Source organism: Apium graveolens, chromosome 5, assembly GCF_009905375.1.
Source record: "Apium graveolens cultivar Ventura chromosome 5, ASM990537v1, whole genome shotgun sequence".
Taxonomy (NCBI): Eukaryota; Viridiplantae; Streptophyta; class Magnoliopsida; order Apiales; family Apiaceae; genus Apium; species Apium graveolens.
This window is the reverse complement of record NC_133651.1, coordinates 274381307-274403800: the sequence shown is the minus strand read 5'-3', so window position 1 is coordinate 274403800 and position 22494 is coordinate 274381307. Positions and strand designations below refer to the sequence as shown.

Sequence of the window (22494 nt, the reverse complement as noted above, 5' to 3'; positions counted from 1 at the left end):
GCCTGATTGGATGATTACTAATTGCTTCTACAATGGATTGGGTGCTACTTCTAGACCCATGCTTGATGCAGCATCAGGAGGAGCCTTGTGGGCTAAGAGCTACGATGAAGCTTATGAACTTATTGAACTGATGGCTGCTAATGAGCACCAGAATCCTTCCCAGAGACTGACTTAGGGGAAAGTCGCAGGAATTCTGGAGTTGGATATAGCTACTTCTATCGCTGCCCAACTTAAGGATTTGATGATGAAGGTGGACACTTTGGCTAATTATGGATTAAATCAAATCGCTAGTGTCTGTGAGCTTTGTGCTGGTGCCCATGAGACTGACCAGTGCGCAATTTCTAGTAAATCAGCTCAGTTCGTGAGCAACTTCCAGCGATCGTATTAACCAGTGCCAGCCATCTATCATTCCAACAACCGCAATCATCCTAATTTTATTTAGAGCAATGCTCAGAATGCGGTTCAACAGCCTTATCAGCAGTACCCAGCTAAACAGTACAACCCCCTGGTTTCAGCAAACACAGTATGCACCTCACAGCAACTCCAGCTGCAACAAGCCAATAAAAAATCTGAATTAGAGGAGTTGAAACTTATGTGCAAGAGTCAAGATGTTTCTATCAAGACCTTGGAAAATCAAATTGGGCAAATTGCCAATGTCTTGCTAAATCGTCAGCCTGGTACATTACCTAGTGACACTGAAGTGCTAGGAAATAGGGAAGCTAAGGAGCAGGTAAAGGCAATCACTTTAAGGTCTGGAAAGGTTGTGAATCCCGAACAACTCAAGAGTTGACTAAAGAAGTTGGGGCTGAGAAAGAAGTAGTACAGCGGGATGAAGAAGTGGGACCAAGGAAGACTACTGTTGAGCACACTCCGCCCGAGGGTAATACATGGGAGAAACAGATCTATCCTCCACCGCCTTTCCCCAAGCGGTTGCAGAAGAAAAAGCTGGACAAGCAATTTGAGAAGTTTTTGGAGGTGTTCAAGAAACTTCATATCAACATACCTTTCGCCGAGGCTCTCGAGAAGATGCCTAGTTATGCAGAGGTTATGAAAGGTATTCTCTCTCGGAAGGTGAAGCTAGTTGATTTAGAGAGAGTCACTCTCACGGAAGAATGCAGTGTTGTGATGCAACAAAAGTTGTCTCCGAAGCTTAAAGATCCAGGAAGCTTCACTATTCCATGTACTATTGGAAAAGTATCTTTTGACAGATGCTTATGTGACTTGGGAGCTAGCATCAATCTGATGCCTTTATCAATTTTTAAGCAGTTGAATTTACCTGATCACAAACCGACTTATATGACCTTGCAGTTGATCGACTGTTCTATTACATATCCGCGAGGTATTATAGAGGATGTCTTGGTCAAGGTTGATAAACTAATATTTCCTGCTGATTTCATAATTCTTGATTTCGAGGAGGATAAGAAGATTTCCATAATCTTGGGAAGACCTTTCTTGGCGACTGGCCGAACCTTGATAGATGTGCAGAAGGGTGAGCTCACCATTAGAGTTTTGGATCAGGATGTTACTTTTAATGTGTTCAATGCTATGAAATTCCCTACTGATAATGAGGAGTGCTTATAAGTGGAGTTGGTCGATTAGGTGGTCACCTCGGAACTTGATCAATTACAAAGGTCTGATGCCTTAGAAAAAGCCTTATTGGGGAATTCAGAGAGTGAAGATGACGAAGGGGAAGAACAATTGCAATATTTGAATGCTTCTCCCAGGAAAAGGAAAATCGATATGCCTTTTGAATCTCTTGGAATGGAGGAATTGAACAAACTCCTAAACGCCTCAAGCCTTCTATTGAGCAAGCTCCCACTCTTGAGCTTAAGCCTTTACCTGAACATTTGAGGTATGCATTTTTAGATGATGCATCTACTCTGCCTGTTATTATTGCATCTGACCTTTCAGGTAGTGATGAGGAAAAGCTTTTGAGGATTCTGAGAGAGTTCAAGTCGGCAATCGGATGAACTATAGCAGATATCAAGGGAATCAATCCTTCTTACTGTTTGCATAAAATTCTGCTATAGGAAATAGCAAATCTACGGTTGAGCAGCAAAGAAGACTTAATCCTATCATGAAGGAAGTAGTGAAGAATAAATTCTTAAGTAGCTAGATGCAGGGATCATCTACCCTATCTCTGACAGTTCATGGGTAAGCCCGGTTCAATGTGTGCCAAAGAAAAGTGGAATTACTGTGGTGGCAAATGGGAAAAATGAGCTTATTCCTACAAGGACAGTCACGGGGTGGAGAGTTTGCATGGACTACAGGAAGCTAAACAAAGCCACTAGGAGGGATCACTTCCCCTTGTCCTTCATTGATCAGATGCTTGACAAGTTGGTCGGTCTTGAGTACTATTGTCTTCTGGATGGTTATTCGGGTTACAATCAAATTTGTATCGCTCTAGAAGATCAGGAGAAAACTACCTTCACTTGTCAATTTGGTACTTTCGCCTTCAAACGAGTTTCTTTTGGTCTGTGTGGTGCGCCAACCATATTTCAGAGATGTATGATGGCCATCTTTTCTGACATGATTGGAAAGAATGTGGAGGTGTTCATGGATGACTTTTCAGTCTTTGACAATTTTTTTGATGAATGCTTGCAAAATTTTGGACATGTTCTCAAGAGGTGTGTTGAGACCAATCTGGTTCTCAATTGGGAAAAATGTCACTTTATGGTGCGACATGGCATCATTCTCGGGTACAAAGTTTCTAGTAAGGGTCTTGAGGTGGATAAGGCCAAGGTGGGAGTCATTGAGAATCTTCCTTCACCCATTTCTATTAAGGGAATTCACAGTTTTCTTGGTCATGCGGGTTTCTACAGGCGTTTCATCAAAGACTTCTCGAAAATTTTGAATCCATTGTGCAGTCTGTTAGAGAAAGATGTTCCTTTCAAGTTTGATAACGAGTGCCTTGCAGCTTTTGAGACATTGAAGAAGAGTCTAATCATGGCACCATTCAGAACTGTACCTGATTGGAAAGATCATTTGAGATGATGTGCGATGCAAGTGACTATGCAGTTGGAGCAGTTCTCGGGCAAAGGAAGAACAACATATTTCATGTGGTCTACTATTCTAGTAAGACCCTAAATGGTGCCCAACTGAATTATACTACTACGTAAAAAGAACTTTTGGCTATTGTCTATGGTTTTGAGAAATTTTGATCTTACCTACTTGGGACTAAGGTGACAGTTTTCACGGATCATGCTGCAATCCGATATCCCGTCTCAAAAAAGGACTCGAAGCCTAGATTGATTAGATGGGTTCTTTTGCTCCAAGAATTTGAACTAGAGATCAAGGACATAAAAGGAACTGAAAATCAATTCGTTGATCATCTCCCGCATTTAGAAAATCCTAATGCTACTTCATTGGATAAGACATTGATAAATGAGTCTTTTCCCGAAGAGCAACTGTTTGAAGTGCAAGAAGAAGAACCATGGTTTGCAGACATTGTGAACTACCTAATGAGTAATATCATGCCTCCCGACTTATCTTATTCTCAAAGGAAGAAGTTTCTACATGAGGTGAAGTGGTATATGTGGGATGAGTCGTTTCTTTTTCACCAAGGAGTTGACCAAGTCATCAGGAGATGTATTTCGTACAACGAAACGGGGGGGATCTTGCGAGATTGCCACTCAACGACTTATGGAGGACATTATGGTGGAGAAAAGACAGCAGCTCGTGTTCTTCATGCAGGTTTCTTTTGGCCGATGTTGTTTAAAGATGCTCATCAGTTTGTTTTGAAATGTGATCGATGTCAACGTGTGGGTAATATGTCTAAGAGGGATGAGATGCCTCTTAACGTGCTTCTCGAGGTTGAGGTCTTCGATGTTTGGGGAATTGACTTCATGGGGCCATTTGTCTCATCTTGTAACAATCAGTATATCTTGTTGGTGGTTGATTACGTGTCAAAATGGGTTGAAGTTAAGGCGTTGCCAATGAACGATGCGAAAGTGGTGCTTAATTTTTTTCACAAGCAGATATTCACAAGTTTGGAACTCTAAGAGTTATAATTAGTGACGAGGGGGTTGTATTTTTGTAATCGCAAGTTCACTGCTATGATAAAAAGGTATAATGTGAATCATCGCATTGCTACGGCTTATAATCCTCAAATGAATGGTCAAGTTGAGGTATCTAACATAGAGATCAAATGCATTTTGGAGAAAGTGGTGTGTCCATCAAGGAAGGATTGGTCTTTGAAGCTTGATGAAGCTGTATGGGCGTATAGAACAACATATAAGACTCCATTGGGAATGTTGCCATTTCAGTTAGTTTATGGTAAGGGGTGTTATTTGCCTGTGGAGCTCGGGCATAAGGCATATTGGGCTTTGAAGAAGTTGAATCTGGACTTGGATGCGGCTAAAAAGAAGAGGATGCTTCAATTGAATGAACTTGACGAGTTTCGATTTCAAGCTTATGAGAACAACAAAATGTATAAGGAGAAAGTCAAGACGTGGCACGATAGGGGTCTAGTGCTCAAGTCATTTGTGTCGGGGCAATAAGTTCTTTTATTCAACTCTCGTCTCTGTCTTTTTCCTGAAAAGTTGAAGTCAAAATGGTCAGGGCCGTTTATTGTCAAAACTGGGTTTCCACATGGAGCGGTGGAAATTTTTGAGAATGACCCGGGCCAAGCATTCAAGGTAAATGGTCAGAGATTGAAGCATTATTATGGTGACACGGCAAACCCCGAGGTGGTTAGTGTCGTTTATTGTCCATTTGATCACAAGATTTTACGTCGAGCTAACGATGTAAAAGAAGCGCTTCTTGGGAGGCAACCCAAGTATGTTGTACATTAGTAGGTAGAAGAATCAAGAAGAAAAGAGAAAAACACAAAAAAACCAGAAAAAGTCCTTTTTTGAGACGAGAAAAAGTCCTTTTTGAGAGAAAAACACACCTCTTGAGAACATGTCCAAAATTTTGCAAGCATTCATCAAAAGAATCGCCAAAGACTGAAAAGTTGTCCATGAACACCTCCACATTTTGTCAAATCATGTCAGAAAAGATGGCCATCATACATCTCTGAAATGTAGTTGGCGCACCACACAGACCAAAAAAAACTCACCTGAAAGCGAAAGTACCAAATGGACAAGTGAAGGTAGTTTTCTCTTGATCTTCTGGAGCGATACAAATCTGATTATAACCCGAATAAGCATCCAGAAGACAATAGTACTCAAGACCGACCAACCTGTCAAGCATCTGATCAATGAAGGACAAGGGGAAGTGATTCCTCCTAGTGGCTTTGTTTAGCTTCCTGTAGTCCATGCAAACTCTCCACCCTGTGACTGTCCTTGTAGGAATAAGCTCATTCTTCTCATTTCCTACCACAGTAATTCCACCTTTCTTTGGTACACATTGAACTGGGCTTACCCATGAACTGTCAGAGATAGGGTAGATGATCCCTGCATCTAGCCACTTAAGAATTTCTTTCTTCACTACTTCCTTCATGATAGGATTAAGTCTTCTTTGCTGCTTGACCGTAGATTTGCTATTTCTTCTAGCAGAATTTTATGCATACAGTAAGAAGGGTTGATTCCCTTGATATCTGCTATAGTTCATCTGATTGCCGACTTGAACTCTCTCAGGATCCTCAAAAGCTTTTCCTCATCACTACCTGAAAGGTCAGATGCAATAATAACAGGCAGAGTAGATGCATCACCTAAAAATGCATACCTCAAATATTCAGGTAAAGGCTTAAGCTCAAGAGTGGGAGCTTCCTCAATAGAAGGCTTGAGGCGTTTAGGAGTTTTTTTCAATTCCTCCATTCCAAGAGATTCAAAAGGCATATCGATTTTCCTTTTCTTGGGAGAAGCATTCAAATATTGCAATTGTTCTTCCCCTTCGTCATCTTCACTCTCTGAATTCCCCAATAAGGCCTTTTCTAAGGCATCAGACCTTAGTAATTGATCAAGTTCCGAGATGACCACCGAATCGGCCAACTCCACTTTTAAGCACTCCTCATTATCAGTAGGGAATTTCATAGCATTGAACACATTAAAAGTAACATCCTGATCCAGAACTCTCATGGTGAGCTCACCCTTCTGTACATCTATCAAGGTTCGGCCAGTCGCCAAGAAAGGTCTTCCCAAGATTATGGGAATCTTCTTATCCTCCTCGAAATCAAGAATTATGAAATCAGCAGGAAAGATTTGTTTATCAACCTTGAACAAGACATCCTCTACAATAGCTCGCGGATATGTAATAGAACGGTTGACCAACTGCAAGGTCATATAAGTCGGTTTGCGATCAGGTAAATTCAACTGCTTAAAAATTGACAAAGGCATCAGATTGATGCTAGCTCCCAAATCACATAAGCATCTGTCAAAAGACACTTTTCCAATAGTACATGGAATAGTGAAGCTTCCTGGATCTTTAAGCTTCGGAGGCAACTTCTGTTGCATCACAGCACTGCATTCCTCCATGAGAGTGACTGTCTCTAAATCAACTAGCTTCACCTTTCGAGAGAGAATACCTTTCATAAATTTTGCATAACTAGGCATCTGCTCGAGAGCCTCGGCAAAAGGTATGTTGATATGAAGTTTCTTGAACACCTCCAGAAACTTCTCAAATTGCTTGTCCAGCTTTTTCTTCTGCAACCGCTTGGGGAAAGGCGGTGGAGGATAGATTTGTTTCTCCCCTGTATTACCCTCAGGCGAAGTGTGCTCAATAGTAGTCTTCCTTGGTCCCACTTCTTCATCCCGCTGCACTACTTCTTTCTCAGCCCCAACTTCTTTAGTCAACTCTTGAGTTTGTTCGGGATTCGCAACCTTTCCAGATCTTAAAGTGATTGCCTTTACCTGCTCCTTAGCTTTCCTCTTTCCTAGCACTTCAGTGTCACTAGGTAATATACCAGTCTGACGATTTAGCAAGACATTGGCAATTTGCCCAATTTGATTTTTCATGGCCTTCAGATTTTCTGCTTGATCTCCCATCGCTACTATAACTGGTTCTTCGACTTTCTCTTCTTCTACCTTCTTTTCTTCCTCAAAAACTTCCTTACGAACTACCACAACTTCTTCCTCGGCTTTATCCAGTGTTCTCTTACGAGTACGCGAACGCGTATATATACACTCTCGCTAGAGTACCTAAAATAAGACAAGGAAACAGATAAGTAACAATGTCCGAGTACAAGTTTGCAAGTAGTATAAAATCTTTTCTAGTTCGTTCCCACAGAGACTGTATTGGTTAAATAATTAATTCACACACTTAAGCAACAATGTATGATTATTATTCAATGCTAAGACGATAAAGCAGTGAGGTTGTTTATAACTAAGAATTAAACTAATAACTATAACTACAAGAATAAGATTGATTGAATTAATAAGTATGACAAACATGGGATTCTAACTTCATTTAATACTTCATTCAATAGCCTTATTGTTCTTAATCTTAGCATGCAATGGTGATGATACTAATAAGATAACACGAAACTGATAAACGCCAACTTTCGTTGCACAAGTACCATACTACCAGACATCCACAAAAGAGATAGAATCTGAATAAACACCAATTATATTGAGACCATATATGTCTATAGAATTTGACAACATAACGGTTTAAGCACAAGTTATCTAACTTGATTACACAGGGCAAGTAAGATGGTTAAAATTACCTACGAATCATGCATGACAATACATGAACCTATGCTAGCATGACAAGTTCTAAATCCTTAAATTCACTTTCGCTTCATTAAGAATTAACACACTATCTTATAAGTTCGCGGCGCTCATAAGACGAATACGCAAAACCAACACTAGGATATCATACAATCACCACATACTAAGGCATCAACAATTTAACTAAAGAAATCCATAAATAAATCCGCTAGAACCCCACTATAACGATTAGCCCATAATCGGACTCATCATCAACGTGGGTTCCAATGAAAGCATGGTATATAAAACGTAGTCTTTATAATGAATAAATAAAACCAAGTACAAACAAGAGTATAGGTTCAACAAAACAAGAAACGAGCATCCTAGATTACAACTCAAAACGAAGATTTACAAGAATAAACTAGATCGTCTTCGTCTTTATTGAATTGTGCTATAGGTCTCTTGTCGTCTTCTCCTTGTGCTCTGGTAAGTCTCCTTATTAAAAAACGATCTTGAGTTATCAATATATAGCAGTCCAATCAACCCAGGAGTCCAGAAAACAAAATTATAATAGAATCAGGATTTTATTATCCCGATACGGCGCGGCCGCGCGCTTCATCAGCGCGGGCGCGCTGGCTTTCTGTACTTCGGCGCGGCCGCGCGCTTGTTCAGCGCGGGCGCGCTGGGCTTCTGCCAGAAATAACTTCTTTACTTTTTCTTTATCTTGCAGCTTCGAGCCGGCTTCAACGAACTTTTATTCCAACACCACCTAGACACCATATTAGCACCAAAACAATGCTAATTCACCTGATTCACAGATTAATGCCTGAAATGCAAAAATACTAGAAAACACGTTATAACACTTACAAACTTGAGTACAAATGCATCAATCCAAAGCTTATTAGAGCATAATAAAGTGTCATAAATGCCACTCAACATAGGGTCAAGAATTGGTTCTTCATGAGCACTTGTATTTGGAGCATGAGAATTGCTTTCGTAAGATTTAATTCCATCAACGCTCATTCTTTCGAGAATTGGTATTTCTCGATTCATCACTCCAACGGCATAATCATACCCTTCCTTGAATGCAATGCTACTTTGATAAAAACTCATGGTTAATATTGTCAACCTATTAAATCAATCGGTTGAGGTCATCTCATGACTTTGTCCAACATCCAAATCGTAAGGCAACACACCATCAACTCTATTGGCATGCATTGTCCACCTTGAGTTTATGAAATATGGGGGGAATTTTCGAAACCCGTTTCTTAGTGAATACCGCCAATAGGTGTCTATAAGGTAGCCCCGAATGTTCAACCATTCTATACATACACATTCCCAAAAAGCTTGCTTTCTCGAATGCCACAAAATAAATATTTCTTCTTGTAGGCTCGGACATGAGCCTATAACAACTATAGTACATATAGACATCCCCCATTATCTCCCCTTCTTCACAAGCTCGTCGGTCTTTTTCAACAAAGTATTTTGAAGACTGAACTAATTAATCTTGAAATCTTCTAAACATTTCCTTAGTGTAAATACAAGAAACATGATGCTCCAATGTGGTATGCATTTTCATGGGACGTTTAGATTAATCGTGACATAATCTTCTTCCTTCTCCCTCGTGAATTGCCTTCTCAATGCTTTTTGGGCATTTTCAATGAATACCCGTTGCCGAACTCACATACTTATCAAAGAAAGAATTCATCCCCTCGCTCCTCGATGTACTATTTTGAAATGCCGAAAATGTGTTTCTAGTATATGCAAGAATCCACCTGCGCTTCAACTCATATAACCCATTTAACCATTTATGCTCTTGCAAGTGATACTTTTCCACAAACGATGCCCATCTAGCCTCAAAAATACATTCGGTGCGAGATTTATAAATATAATGGTTGAAGTCCGTCTTGAATTCCGGAAAAGCCAAATAATAATGAGCTAATTTCTTGGGGAATTTTTGACTTATGTGCCAAGAACACAATAAATGGGTAGTATTCGGGAGTACATCCGCAATAGCGCTTGCCATGGCTTGATCTTGATCCGTGATTCTAGTCAATGGAGGCTTATTCCCCGCACCTTCAAGCCAACTACGAAGAATCCACTCAAAAGTCGACGCGTGTTCATCCCGCATCAATGCAAACCCGAAAATCACCGATTGATAATGATGAATGACTCCGGTAAATGGGACAAATGGCATTGCATATCTATTTGTCCGATAAGTGGTATCAAAAGCCACAACATAGCCAAATTTTGGTAGGCCATTAAATATCTCGGATCAATCCATACTAGACACTTCAAACGATTCTCTTCATTAACTTCGGTCCTAATAAAATATTTAAAACCACTTTCTTCATTCAACCTATGCAACAAGTCCAACCCCGCTTGGGCATCACTAATCTCAAACCTTTTCTTCCTCTCATTTTTTAACACATTCCTAACATGTTGAACATTGAAACCAACTTTATCATTGCCTCAATTAATGTTACCAATCACATTCATCACTTGGCAATTAAGAACCCCCGAATCATAAACCATTTTAATCAAATTACGGGTAGCGGTGTTGACATGTCTTTCGCGTTGTACCAAACTCATCTTAATAGGGGAAACAAGACCGTGGTTGTGTACCAATTCAAGGCTAGTTACCTCCCAAAGAAGTTTTTTCTTTTGATAATTGACATACATCCTCACCTTGCACTCACTTTTAGGAAGAACCTCTCTACGCCGTTTATTTTGACTACTCTCGGCGACGACACTTTTTCCATAAAGCCTACAAACATATAAACGACTATATATCTTATTGTCTTTATTACGATGGCTCGCTTGAATTTTAATAGCAAATCCATTTCGTAAAGCATAAGCCCCAAAAAAATGACCGACCACATCCACACTTTGAAAATTTTGATTCAAATATGGAGCTTCTTCCCTCAACACTTTCATACATATTTGCATCCTCTACATTATCATCTTCATCCTCACCCTCAACATTATCATTATCATTTTCAACCTCATTTTCCTCATTTTCATCCTCAACATCAACCAAATCATCATCTAAATTAATAAATTTCTCATTTTTATCTACAAAATCATCATCTTCAACAAATACAAGGGTTTTAGGTTCTTCACTAGTATTTAAATCATTAAGATGTAAAATATGATCAATAGCCTCTTCTTTTTTTCATTTTTACGTTTATGAGAGCAAATAAATTATCCGCCATGAAAATGTGAAATTGAAAACAAAAAATATACCTTGAATTGACAAAAGTACTTGAATTTCTTGATGAAAATGCCCAAAAATCGCCTAAATTGATCACTCTCCAAGTGGAGTTTTTGTTGTGAATTTTTGTTGGTTTGTGTGGTGAGTGGGAGGATGTTGGGTTGCTGCTAGGGATAAGGGAGTAATCCTCCCAACCGCGAAAAATTTCAGCGGTCCGTCCTACCAACCGCGGAAAATTTCCGCGGTCCGCCCCTAATCCCAGCTGCCCAATCCCCATCCAACGATGGAAAAGGCGTTTGTTAAATCTCGGTCTACAACAAACGGTTGTTGTAGAACGTTCCCTTGCAGGATATGAGTGAATTTTTAAGTTCGAGATGAGGATCAAACCTAATCAAAATTTTATTATAATTTGGATCTTTCATAATTTAAATTTGCTTTATGTTTCCTTTTTAATTAAATTTTGATTCTCAGATTCGGTTTCGGTTTTTAACATCTTAAATAATAAACGTTCCTCAGGTGTAAAATGTGATGCTCTCTGTTCCTATATTTAACATCTAAAATAGTAAGATCTAATTACAAAATTGAACGAATATTAATAAATTACAATTATATTATAACATTTTCTAGAATATATATTATGTTATATTATATTATTCATTTGTCTAACTATACATGATACTTTGGTTATTTTACTAATATATCATTTTACTAATTTGTAGTATATAGTTGAACGTAAAAATGATTTATTCTTAATAAAAAAAATCCTTTTTAGCTAATTTGTTATCCCTAATTAATCATCATGTATACCTAAAACATAGTCAAAATAAATCAATTTGAAGTAAGATAATTATATTCAAAATTAATAATTTAATTTTGAAATTAATGAAAATTCGGTTATTTTGCTTTGGAATCGGTTCGAACATAAGTCAATTTTGATTTAATTCATTTGTAAAAATGTGTTCGAATTAATTTATATAATATTTTCAATTATTTGGATTCTGTTCGGTGACGTTGGTCGGCCAATCCATACAATACAAATGCCCAAGAAACTACCGGATTTGTCTTCTGAAAACAAATTCTGATTTTTATTAGATAAAGATTGCGCAGTATATAAAATTGGACTAAAGTATAATTAGGATGAGGGTGTGAGTGGGGTTTGTATGGATTTTAAATATTCCCTTTATTTCATGATGATTATATTAGTTAGTACTTAGTAGTATACTTTAAACAAAGTGGGTCCAGGTGGAACAGTCTGGCTTAATTGTTCATAATTAACTTTTTAATAGTAACACACTACATATTTAATTAATAATATGGGTGAGATCATTACCGCACCCTCTAAGCCGATGAATATTGTAAGTAAGAAATAGACAAAACTGTCCTTTTCTTGTTCATGGTTTTAAGGGTCAAAAGCAAATTAGGTTCCTACTTAAGAGTAAGTGCTTTGAGTTAGGCCATGTTTAACATGTTCTTATAGTTCTCACATATCAAACCGTGATCCAAATATTTAAATTTTAGGTAGATTATATCAATTTTTTCTTCAAAAGTAATTCAAATGGTGATTTAAATTTAAATCAGTAAATAGTAATGATTCAAATTTGGATGATATTTAAATTTAATTTAATATAAAATAATTGTTTTCTTATTAATATACTTTAAATTATTAGATTTAAAATTGATTTGTGATTAATTAATTAATGTTAACGATGTTTTATATATTAATTAATAAAATGAATTTATTTTTCGTTAATTAAATATATAATTTTAGATATTTTTACAAATATTACAAGAAATTTTTAGAAATTGTTAGAATTTGTCAGAAATTTGGAACAAAGTTACCGAAATTTGAATTTTTGAATTAAAAATGTGGGAGATGGAAGAAGTAAAAATGAAACATACATATGTGTCCTCAATTGTCAACAAGACCTCTGTAACTATACAAACATTATGTGAAGATGCATGTCAAAATATGTTTAGTTTTATTCAAAATAGGAAATACTGGATGTCCTAAATATTATTATGATTTTTTAAAAAGTACTTTATAAATGATAACTTTAATTTCTCATAAAATACGGCATTCTGCGTATGCATTCGTTAAAATATGTTACGTCATTTTATATCTATTTTGGTATAATATTTTTAAAATATATGTTACGTCTATTATTTGTGAAACTCCTCCACTTGTCTTGTTCGATTATTTTCAATAATGAAAACAAATTTTTTCATTCACGAATAGTTAGTTTTTTCAAGGATTTGTCAAAAATTTAGCACAAATTTAGATGTAAAAAATGTATCTTTACTAATAAATAAAACCATGAATTCAACATTTTTTTGTGAGCAAGTCCAATGCAATATTATAAATGAAGTTATTTCTATAATTTGAAATCAAATGTCAAAAATTTCAACTCCAAAGAAATTTTATACTTGGATGTAAATATACATATATGCATTTTTTATTCTAAATTTGAAACCAAAGATGTATTTATGCATCTAACCAAGTCATCATACTAGTACAAATAAGATGCATGTGTATTTTAAATGAAACTTAGGGTAAAGTGACAAAATTTAGACAAATAAGTTAATATTTGATTTCAAAATGCATTTAATATTGGAGTTGAAATTTTCTTTTAAACATTTTTTGATACTAAATTATAGCAATAATTATAGCTATTTTAAACCTTGTATTGGACTTGCTCTAAATGATTGGAGTATTTCTATTTAGTTTTATGTTGTGGGAATTAGGACCGAGGCATTCTGCTTATACACACTCTCAAATTTAAATTTGTACTAATATTTGTAATGTTTTCGGAATAAAGAAGAAAACAAAAGAAAAGGAAGGGTAAACAGTGAATAATAAGGAGAAAAAAAACAAAGAGTGGGGCTGGGACTAGAAATGAGCTGTCCTACAGCATTAGATGCTTTTATCTGATGCTACCTGTGGTGTCTATCTGCCACCCTGGACTTCCATTTTCATCTTTTTTAACATACAAAAATCTTTTAAATTTATAAATTACTATTATCAAGATATTAATTTAACTACTAAAAAATCCCATTATCTTACTGTATAGTTTATATACACACTGTCACACTTAGACAACAAATCAAAGTTTGTGTTTTTATGTGAACTGTATGATGGTAAATTGGTCATTAGAGATATGGGGTGCAGTTGCATGGTTGTAACTTGTAACAAGTGCTATTGTTCTGCGGTTCCTGTCCTGCAACTGTTGCTCTTACCAGCACCATTGCAGTTGCAGTGGGTATCCAAGCATACACAATTAAACATACATATGAACGTTTGTATGAGTACGGGTCCTTGACAAATGATTTTTGTTAAGAACGATATAATATGTTGCAATAATGGTTGTGTTGTACGTGACACTTCTATGTATATATTCAAATTAATGTGTGGCCGTATGTGTATATGTTAGCATTCAGCAATGTGGTAATCTTCTAGGTGTGAAGTTTGAAATTTTGTTGAGATAAGGCTTTGAGAATCTCTGATGGATATCATGTTGTTACATGGGGTGGTCTCTTATAGAGGAAAGAGACAGAGTTTTTGGCCTCACTAGATGACCATTTCTGCTTAAATTATGCTTTGTGATGAAAGACAAGTTTGTGTTTCTATTCAAAACAACAACCTAAACTCAGTTTGGTTTTGTATACCTTTTCCCATCTGCATACTTGCTAAACTTTGCTTGCTGACATACTAAAACTTCTAACATTTTTGACCAAAATTTCAAATTCTAATGTAAATCTCATTTGATATATGTATATCTATACCACAAGTCACAACCCTTATCTCTTTCCATCCACAATATTCATAGATGCTCATCTCTTTTTATCTACTTAAACAGAAATGCATTTTCCAAAATTCAATTTAAATAACTCAACTCATTTTGTTCCTTCTAATTATGGATCTCGTACATAAGAATCGAGGGGTAATATTATGTTGAAATAGCGAACGGAGATAGCGAACGGATTAAGGACTAAGACTCAAGCAAATAATTTGTTGAACCACAAATGAGTAATGGATTGTATAATCTAAGAAATATATAATTAATGAACGGTAAACATGTAACGAATTGTACCGTTTGATAAATATTAACCTATAAATAACAAGTGACAAATTATGCAGTCTGATAAATATAATGAATGAACGACAAATAAGTAACGAATCTTAAATATATTAACACTAAATTACAAATGAGTAACCGCCCCTATTATTTCCCGGTATCAAGCAAATTAATACCTCTTCTCTCCTGTTTGTGTTGTGCCTGTGCATCAATAGAGAAAGCAAAGAAACACAAGTCAATAAGCAGCACCCACAAACACACTCATAGTCTCATAGTAGGTCCATTATCATGCAAGAACTTTATAAGGCTTCTCCTAAATTCTGTCACTAAAAATAAGCCAAAAAATTCAAGAATTGAGGATAAATTTTACAAAAGGATCAGAGAGATGGGGTTCATCAAAATCAAAATCAAAATCAAAATCAATCATCAACCAAAACTATAAGGAAACAAAACAGAAAGCCAAACATTGAAAATTAAAACCACCCCGACCCCTCACCCCACTCCCCCACCCCACAAAAACCCACCTCTCTTGTTGATAATACTCACCATGAAATATCAAACAATGGACCTCACAGATTCCCAAAAAAACAACAACAAAAACCAAGCCACCACCACCAACTCCTCCACTCCCACCACCACTCAACACCACCATCTCCACCACAATCAATATGACAACAGATCTTCTTCATCTTTCAACATGGACCCCACTTCTATCCAACCTAATGAAACCACCCCACCAAACCAAACTTCAACTCCACATACCCCTTCTACTTCCACCACCGCCGCCGCCTCCACCTCAACTCCCTCCGCACAACCACTGGCAATCATCGACGCTTCTCTAGCCATCTCCACCACAAGATCCGAACCCACCGACACTTCAAAAAAAGTCACCACTGTCGCCAAAAGATCCACTAAAGACCGACACACTAAAGTCGACGGCCGTGGCCGTCGTATTCGAATGCCGGCGACTTGCGCCGCCAGAGTGTTTCAACTAACACGAGAACTTGGACATAAATCAGATGGTGAAACAATTGAGTGGCTACTACAACAAGCTGAGCCTGCTATCATTGCTGCCACCGGAACAGGAACTATACCTGCCAATTTTTCGACACTCAACGTTTCTTTAAGGTCTAGTGGCTCAACACTCTCGGCACCGCTTTCAAAATCAGCACCGCACACTTTCCATGGCGCTTTAGCACTCGCGCATCATCCCTATGAAGAAGGGTTTTCTCATATGTTAGGTTTTCATCATCCTCATCAACAATCCCCGCATATTTTGACTCCTGAACAAATGGCTGGAATTTCAGTTACTGGTGATAGTGGTGGTACTGGTGGTGGTGATGAGGGCGGAAATGAGGACTACATGAGAAAAAGATTTCGCGAAGATTTGTTTAAAGAAGACGGACAAGGGCAAGGACAAGGAGGAGATGTTGATGGAGAATCGAGCTCACCGTCTAATAAGCATTTTAAGGGCTTGCCTAAGCAACAAGAAGCCGGGTCTTCTAGGCAGCAGCACCATACAAATATGGTGCCAGCTACCGCTATGTGGGCAGTAGCTCCAGCAGCTAGCAGTGGAAGCGGTAATACGTTCTGGATGTTGCCTTTCACTGCTAGTGCTGGCAGTGGCGTAGCAACAGCCACAGGAGGTGGTGGTGCTCAGTCTGATCAACCTCAGATGTGGCCTTTTGCTACGCCACAACCTGTGAACAGTAATACTATTCAAGCGCCGTTGAATTTTATGCCTAGGTTTAATGTTCCGGGTAATATTGAATTTCAAGGCGGACGAGCTAATCCGTTGCAACTAGGCTCAATGTTGATGCAGCAGCAGCAGCAGCAACAACAACAACCGTCTCAGCATCTCGGGTTAGGAATGAATGATACAAATTTGGGGATGTTGGCTGCTCTAAATGCTTATCCCAGAGGTGGTTTTAATATGAACTTGGACCAAAATCATCCATTGCATCATACACAACAACAGCACCAGCAGCAGCAACATCAACACTCTCAGGCTGAAGATAGTGGAGATGAGGACCCAAACAGTTCTTAGTGATAAAAATTTCAACTTTGTGCTGGTTAGTCATTATTGAACATATACATGTTTGTTAATTATGCAATTAATTAAGGTTGTAGCATGAAGTAAACTAAGTTATTTGTTAAATTAATGTGTTATATTTGCATTATGGCAGGGTTTGAGTTTGTGAATCTTGTTCAACTTTGGGAGGTAAATCTGAGATGAAGTAATGTGGGTGTTTGAGGATCGAGAAAGGTAATTAGGTTGTCAATCTATATGTATTTTGCTTGTCACTATTTTCTTGATTTTTTTATTTGATTTTGTGGAGAATTTGAGTTGTAATTTAATTGTTAGTTTGGTCCAAAATTAAGAGACACTAGTAGGAGTGAAGAGAGAAGACTGTATAGGAGGGTTTATGGGCTTGTGCTTGGTAGGAGTAGTATGTAATTTACTACTTGATTTAGCTGTACGAAAGGCATAAGAAAACCAGGAGGTTAAGATAATCGGAGTGATAATTAAGTTATTTATTTATTTAAATTCCAAGATTTGATCTTTCCTTTTTGCACATCGTAGCATATAAAACTATTGCTTTTTTGTATTCACATGGAAAATTTGATCAAGAAAAAGACCTTTGCATTCTATTTTTCCTTCTCCACTTTTTGCTCACCATTGGTGACTTTTTTGTTGATTAGTATCATGTGGGTCTGCTTAAAGCTCTAAAAAGCAACGATCTAGTAAACCAGCAGCGATTAACCATGTTAATGACTCACTGAGTTGGACTAAATAGCTGCTGAGTTGACTCAACACTGTTGGTTTCTTCATTCACATGTTTCTGCAAGATACTACTGCATTCACACACACACACCAACTGATACTGACATTTGTTATTGACCTGTACAGTCAATTCAGATGACTACCTCATTTTCACTAAATAATCATTTTCATCACATTTATTGTGTTTTGTTTAGAAATGGTCCCCTCAAAATATTACTAGTACCCTTTATTTTATTTTTTGCACTGAGCCAAGTTTTGATCTTGACTAGTACCGTTCCAAGATTGCCTAGCCTATTTGGGTACATCTGTGGAATGAGAAATAGATTTTGAATTTTATACAAAAGGTAACAAATTGGTTTATTGGCAATGCAAACTTTCAGTTCCACTATTACTAATTCCGGAATCAAATTTAGTCGAATATGCTAAGGGTTTCAATTTTTTCAAATGAACGATTTGAAGACCTATTAATCTGGAAATAAATCTTAAATTGATAAATCAAATGACACGTGACGGTTTGTTAGTCGTGGAACTCATATATTATGTTTGCGCTGGGATTTATTTTATTTATGAATTATTAGACCAATAATATAATAATATCATCATTTGATAAGGGTTTCGACAACTCTAACATTTCTCGTAAATTTGTGCTAAAATATTTTGAAAAATAAGTTAAAAATGATACAGTGCCGTGTCAACAAATTTAATTGTGCCCTTTTGTTGTACTCCGTAGTAATACAGCCGAGATTCGTACATGGTCACAGTCAAGTTCTCAAATCAACTTAAATTTGATGCAACAACATATTCATTTTACTTCTAATCTGACAGTATAAATTAGACAAAACTAAGTTATCAGGGCCTATTTTAAGGGTATGCGTGAACTGTAATTATTTCTATTTTTTTATTACTAAAAGTTACTGTCCACCGAGATTTGCATCAAGTTTGTAACATCAGATTTCAAAAATTAATGTATTGGGCCATTTCCAACAGTTTCTCTATTTAAAATAATTCTATTTTTAAATTTTCACCTTTTTCACTTCAAATTATTATTTCTTCTCCAACTATTTCTTTACTTCAAACCCATTTTATATACATATAAAATTATGAACATTCATATATATATCACTGTATTATGAAATAATAATTGAAATGAACATGTATCAGTCCGTAATGAGTTACTTTATATGTATCATGTACCTTTAAATATAAAGTTGAGCATTGTATTATATTAAAAATAAAGTTGAAGTTAACTATTATTGGAGATGGATGGAATTTTGATTTCAACTTCAAATATAGAGTAATATAAAGTGAAGGGGGGCTTCCTTAGAGATGCCCTTAGTCATTTTAAAGCAACCATAGGAGCTTATCTTATCTTTTTCGATAAATATTGGATGTGATATCAAGTTTGTTTTTTGTTGAATGTGTGCGGTTCCACCGATTCATAATTTCAGTATTTTTACGGCGGGCTTGATAACAAGAGTATCATTGTGGCAATAGAAAGAAGATTGTTCCCCAAAATTTTATCTTAACGCAGGGCGAGTTTGAATTTGTGAGAGTATGCACTTGAGTTCCATAATAAGTTTCAACGGCCAATCAGTTATTTCTCAGTTTAGAACATTTTGGATCGGTGTTTACAAAGAAAAAAGGCGAATCCATAATATCGGCGGTCCGGAAACGTGTTAAGAAATTGAAATATATTCATGTTGCTTGTCCTCAACATTTTCTTAACACCGAAAATTGTTTACACCGAAATTGTTTACACCAAAAATAGGTAAATTCGTGTCAAAATTTCATATTGCTAAGCCCTAGACAATATGCTTTGGGGGGTGAATTATTTTATTTCATATTTGAAGTTGTGATTTCTGTACTTTCGGGTATTTTGTTTTTATAATTCGTATTAATTATTTGCTTGAAACTTTTGATTTATTTGGCTGTTCTCTCAATCATATGTGTGCGTGCTATATATTTATTGTTTTTTTTAAATGAGTATAGATTTATTGTTAAAATTGTGATTTTTTATGCGATGTATATATATGATTTATTGGGGCAATAGTGGTGGGTTTTTTGTGTTTTAAAGAGATAATTGAATATAGGTAATGGTGATTATTATGATCAAGATCATACATATTTTGTTATATCATTGGATATGATATAATTATCAAGTTTGCAATAATTTTTAAATATTCTATCTATTATTATTATTATTATTATTAGGAATTCAATGGGCTTTTATACTTTCTTGAATTAAAACGTAAATAAAATGATTAAATGATACTTTTAAATAAATTACAGTCGTTTAAGAATAAAGAAAACTGTAGAAATTCTGAAAACTGTCTTTAATACAAATACATACAACAGTGTATATCTGTATCAACGGTTAAGTAAAAGAATCAACGACTGTGACTCACTTAAAGTAACTGATGTGACACTTCAACGGATAAGGTAAATAGTTATCCGTTGATGATCAACACTATTTTATCCGTTGAGGGATAAAATTACCAGAAATATATTTGTCTTTCAACGGATATGAACATCTGTTGATAGAACAATTTTGGCTTTCAACGGATAGGGAATATCCGTTGATAGAATAAGTCTTACTTAAAGCCAACTTTGTTCTTGCAGCAAATTCATTTCAGGCTTCAAGGCAGATTACATAGAGGACATAAATTTATGAATAATTAAGCATACCTAGCTCACTTACTAATCTTGTGAATGTTGATCCATCAAGTGGCTTGGTAAATATGTCTGCAATCTGCTTTTCACTTGGAACAAAATGAAGTTACACTGTACCTTTCATCACATGTTCCCTAATGAAGTGGTACTTGATGTCAATGTGCTTGGTTCTTGAGTGCTGTACTGGATTTTCAGTAATGGCAATGGCACTTGTGTTGTCACAGAATATAGGTATTTTGTCAACAGTTAGTCCATATCAAATAGTTGATTCCTCATCCATAGTATCTGTGCACAGCAACTACCAGCAGCAATGTACTCAGCTTCAGCTGTTGATGTAGAAACAGAATTTTGCTTCTTGCTGAACCATGACACAAGCTTGTTCCCTAGAAATTGACAGGTGCCAGTTGTGCTTTTCCTGTCTATTTGCAGCCTGCATAATCTGCATCTGAGTAGCCAATTAGATCAAAACCAGACTCTCTAGGGTACCAAATTCCTAGATTTGGAGTCCCTTTGAGATATCCGAAGATTCTTTTAATAGCCACTAAGTGAGATTCTTTAGGGTCAGCATGAAATCTAGCACAGAGACATGTAGAAAACATTATATCAGGTCTACTAGCAGTTAAATATAAAAGTGAGCCAACCATGCCTCTATAACTTAAAATGTCCACAGACTTTTCAGCCTTGTTTAATTCAAGCTTGGTGGCAGTGGCCATGGGAGTTTTTGCAGATGAACAGTCCATTAAGTCAAACTTCTTTAAAAGATCATAATATATTTAGTTTGACTAATGAAAATTCCACCACTAACTTGTTTTAACTTGTAAACCAAGAAAATAAGTTAGCTCTCCCATCATGCTCATTTCATATTTACTTTGCATTAACTTAGCAAACTTTTTACAAAGTTTATCATCTGTAGATCCAAATATATATCATCGACATAAATTTGAACAAGTATTGTAGAGCCATTAACATTTCTAAAGAAAAGAGTTTTGTCAACAGTACCTCTTGTGAAGTGATTATCTAGAAGGAATTTTGACAAAGGTCTCATACCAGGCTCTAGGTGCTTGCTTTAGTCCATAGAGTGCTTTCAACAGATAATACACATAGTCTGGAAAGTTTGGATCTTCAAACCCTGGAGGTTGGCTTACATAAACTTCTTCCTCCAATTCCCCATTCAGAAATGCACTCTTGACATCCATTTGATAGACTTTGAAATTGGCATGTGCTGCATAAGCTAGAAAGATTCTGATGGCCTCAAGTCTGGCAACTGGAGCAAATGTTTCATCAAAATCTAGTCCCTCTTGTTGAGAATAGCCTTTAGCAACCAATCTGGCTTTATTCCTTATGACAATGCCATTTTCATCCATCTTGTTTCTGAATAACCATTAGTGTCAATAGAACTCTTGTTCTTTGGCTTGGGTACCAGCTTCCATACTTGTTCCTCTCAAATTGGTTTAGCTCCTCTTGCATTGCTAAAATCCAATCTGGATCCAATAGAGCTTCTCCCACTCTCTTAGGTTCCTCCTGTGATAGAAAGCTACTATACAAACATTCATCTTGAGTAGCCCTTCTAGTTTGCACTTTAGATGTAGCATCACCAATGATCAGTTCAAAAGGGTGATTCTTGGTCCATTTCCTTTGAGGTGGTAGATTAGCTCTAGATGAGGTTGCCTCAGTATTATCATGATGTGAGATAGAATGTTGATTGGTTGAAACTCCCCCTGAGTTGCTGATCCTTTGAAAGGAATTGGGAGCTCTATCAACTGATGAAGTGAATTGATTATCCGTTGACAGATTGTGATCAACGGATGCTTCATTATGAACTTCAACGGATGATGCACTTTGTCTTTCAACGGATGCTGCATTGCTTCTTTCAACGGAAGCTGAATTATGACTTTCAACGGATGTAACATTCTGTGCATTATCCAAAGGCGGATTCTGAATTCTTCTTGAGATGCCTTCTTTATCATTCTCATCTTCACTATCATCACAGTATATCTCAATGTTGTCAAATTTGAGTCCTTCATGATGTCCCTCATCTGTTACTCCATCAATCTTTTTATCATCAAACACAACATGCACAGATTCCATGACAATGTTGGTTCTTAGATTGTAGACCCTATATGATTTCCAGCAGAATAACCAACAATATTCCTTCATCAGCCT

The 22494-nt window shown here is 36.6% G+C and overlaps 1 protein-coding gene across 1 annotated transcript; it reads left to right on the top strand.

Moving 5' to 3' along the window:
- Positions 1-15192: 15192 nt before the first annotated feature.
- On the top strand, positions 15193-17418 carry LOC141659059 (transcription factor TCP8-like). The gene is made up of 2 exons (XM_074465791.1): positions 15193-16948; positions 17063-17418. Exon 1 carries the CDS (start codon positions 15424-15426, stop codon positions 16921-16923), a length of 1500 nt encoding a protein of 499 aa, XP_074321892.1. The 5' UTR covers positions 15193-15423; the 3' UTR covers positions 16924-16948; positions 17063-17418.
- The last annotated feature ends 5076 nt before the right edge of the window (positions 17419-22494 follow it).